General features: G+C 40.7%; 1 protein-coding gene across 1 annotated transcript; it reads left to right on the top strand.

The window, feature by feature from the left end:
• Positions 1 to 595: 595 nt before the first annotated feature.
• Positions 596 to 1,126, top strand: LOC107298354 (vomeronasal type-2 receptor 26-like; the record flags this gene model as incomplete). The annotated part of the gene is made up of 1 exon (XM_015827731.1): positions 596 to 1,126. A coding segment is annotated over one exon (531 nt), but the record flags the coding sequence as incomplete, so codon positions are not given.
• Positions 1,127 to 1,361: the final 235 nt, after the last annotated feature.

Below are 1,361 nucleotides of genomic sequence, written 5' to 3'. Positions count from 1 at the left end.
AACTAGGTAACATCATCAATGCTAGTCTACAAATATTCTCCTTTATTAACAAGATAGGTTTCCTGTGAGTTCAGTATATTAAGAAGTCGCATCTGAAAGGACTTAGGAAGTTTTCCTAGACATATTAACTTCTTCATTATTTATTTCTAATAATATAGATTCCTATGAATATTCTGCACATTATTCAGGAAATTATTAAGATCTTTGGACTTCCACAATTTCACAGATTATTAGAAACATAGCTGTTTTGTAGAAAATTGTATTCTTCTTACCTTCTTTCTGTGGAGATTTTATGAAATGCACTTTTGAAAGTGCTCCTGGAATTAATTGTTGTCCCAAGAAAGTATTTCCTGAAAGATGAAAGGATAGAATATTAAAGAAAAGTTGCTTTTTTGTTTTCTCAGATATGGAAAAATGCACCAAGTGTCCGGATGATAAATATCCAAATGAGGACCGAGTCCAATGTATCCCCAAAGTTCTATCCTTCTTGTATTATGAAGAACATCTGGGCATCATCCTGGTCTCTTTTATCCTGCTCATGTTCTTAACCACAGATTTTGTTTTAATCATATTCATTAAATACCGTGAAACTCCCATTGTCAAAGCAAATAACCGGGACCTCTCTTACATCCTCCTGGTCTCCCTCCTGCTTTGCTTCTTGTCTTCTTTTCTTTTCATTGGTCCACCAAGGAAAGTTACCTGCCTTCTTCGACAAACAGTTTTCAGCATCATCTTCTCAGTTGCCATTTCTTCTCTCTTGGCTAAAACAATCACGGTGGTGCTGGCTTTCCTGGCCACAAAACCAGGAAACCAAGTAAAGAGATGGTTGGGGAAAAGCCTGGCCAACTCCATCATCCTTTTTTGTTCTACTGTCCAAATTATCATCTGCTCCATCTGGCTTGGAGTTTTTCCCCCATTCCCTGACTCTGACCTCCACTCCCAGCCTGGAGCAATCATCCTGCAATGCAATGAAGGCTCTGTTGTCATGTTCTATATCACCCTCTGCTACATGGGCTTTCTGGCTACCATTTGTTTCACTGTGGCTTTCCTGGCCAGGAATCTCCCTGGGTCCTTCAATGAAGCCAAGTTGATCACCTTCAGCATGCTGGTCTTCTGCAGTGTTTGGGTGAGTTTTGTGCCAACCTACCTGAGCACCAAAGGGAAACACATGGTGGCTGTGCAGATCTTCTCCATCTTGTCCTCCAATGCTGGTCTGGTGGGCTGCATCTTCATCCCCAAGTGCTACATCATCATTCTGAGGCCAGACCTGAATACAAAGGAGCAACTTACGACTAGAAGAAATGTTTAAATGTGAGACAGATAATTTCCACTCTCCACACATTTCAACAGGCCAATAGGCC

Source organism: Protobothrops mucrosquamatus, unplaced genomic scaffold (genome assembly GCF_001527695.2).
Source record: "Protobothrops mucrosquamatus isolate PMUCROS unplaced genomic scaffold, P.Mucros_1.0 scaffold3909, whole genome shotgun sequence".
NCBI lineage: Eukaryota > Metazoa > Chordata > Lepidosauria > Squamata > Viperidae > Protobothrops > Protobothrops mucrosquamatus.
Note: the sequence above shows the minus strand (reverse complement) of the source record. Positions and strands in the feature narration are given on the sequence as shown.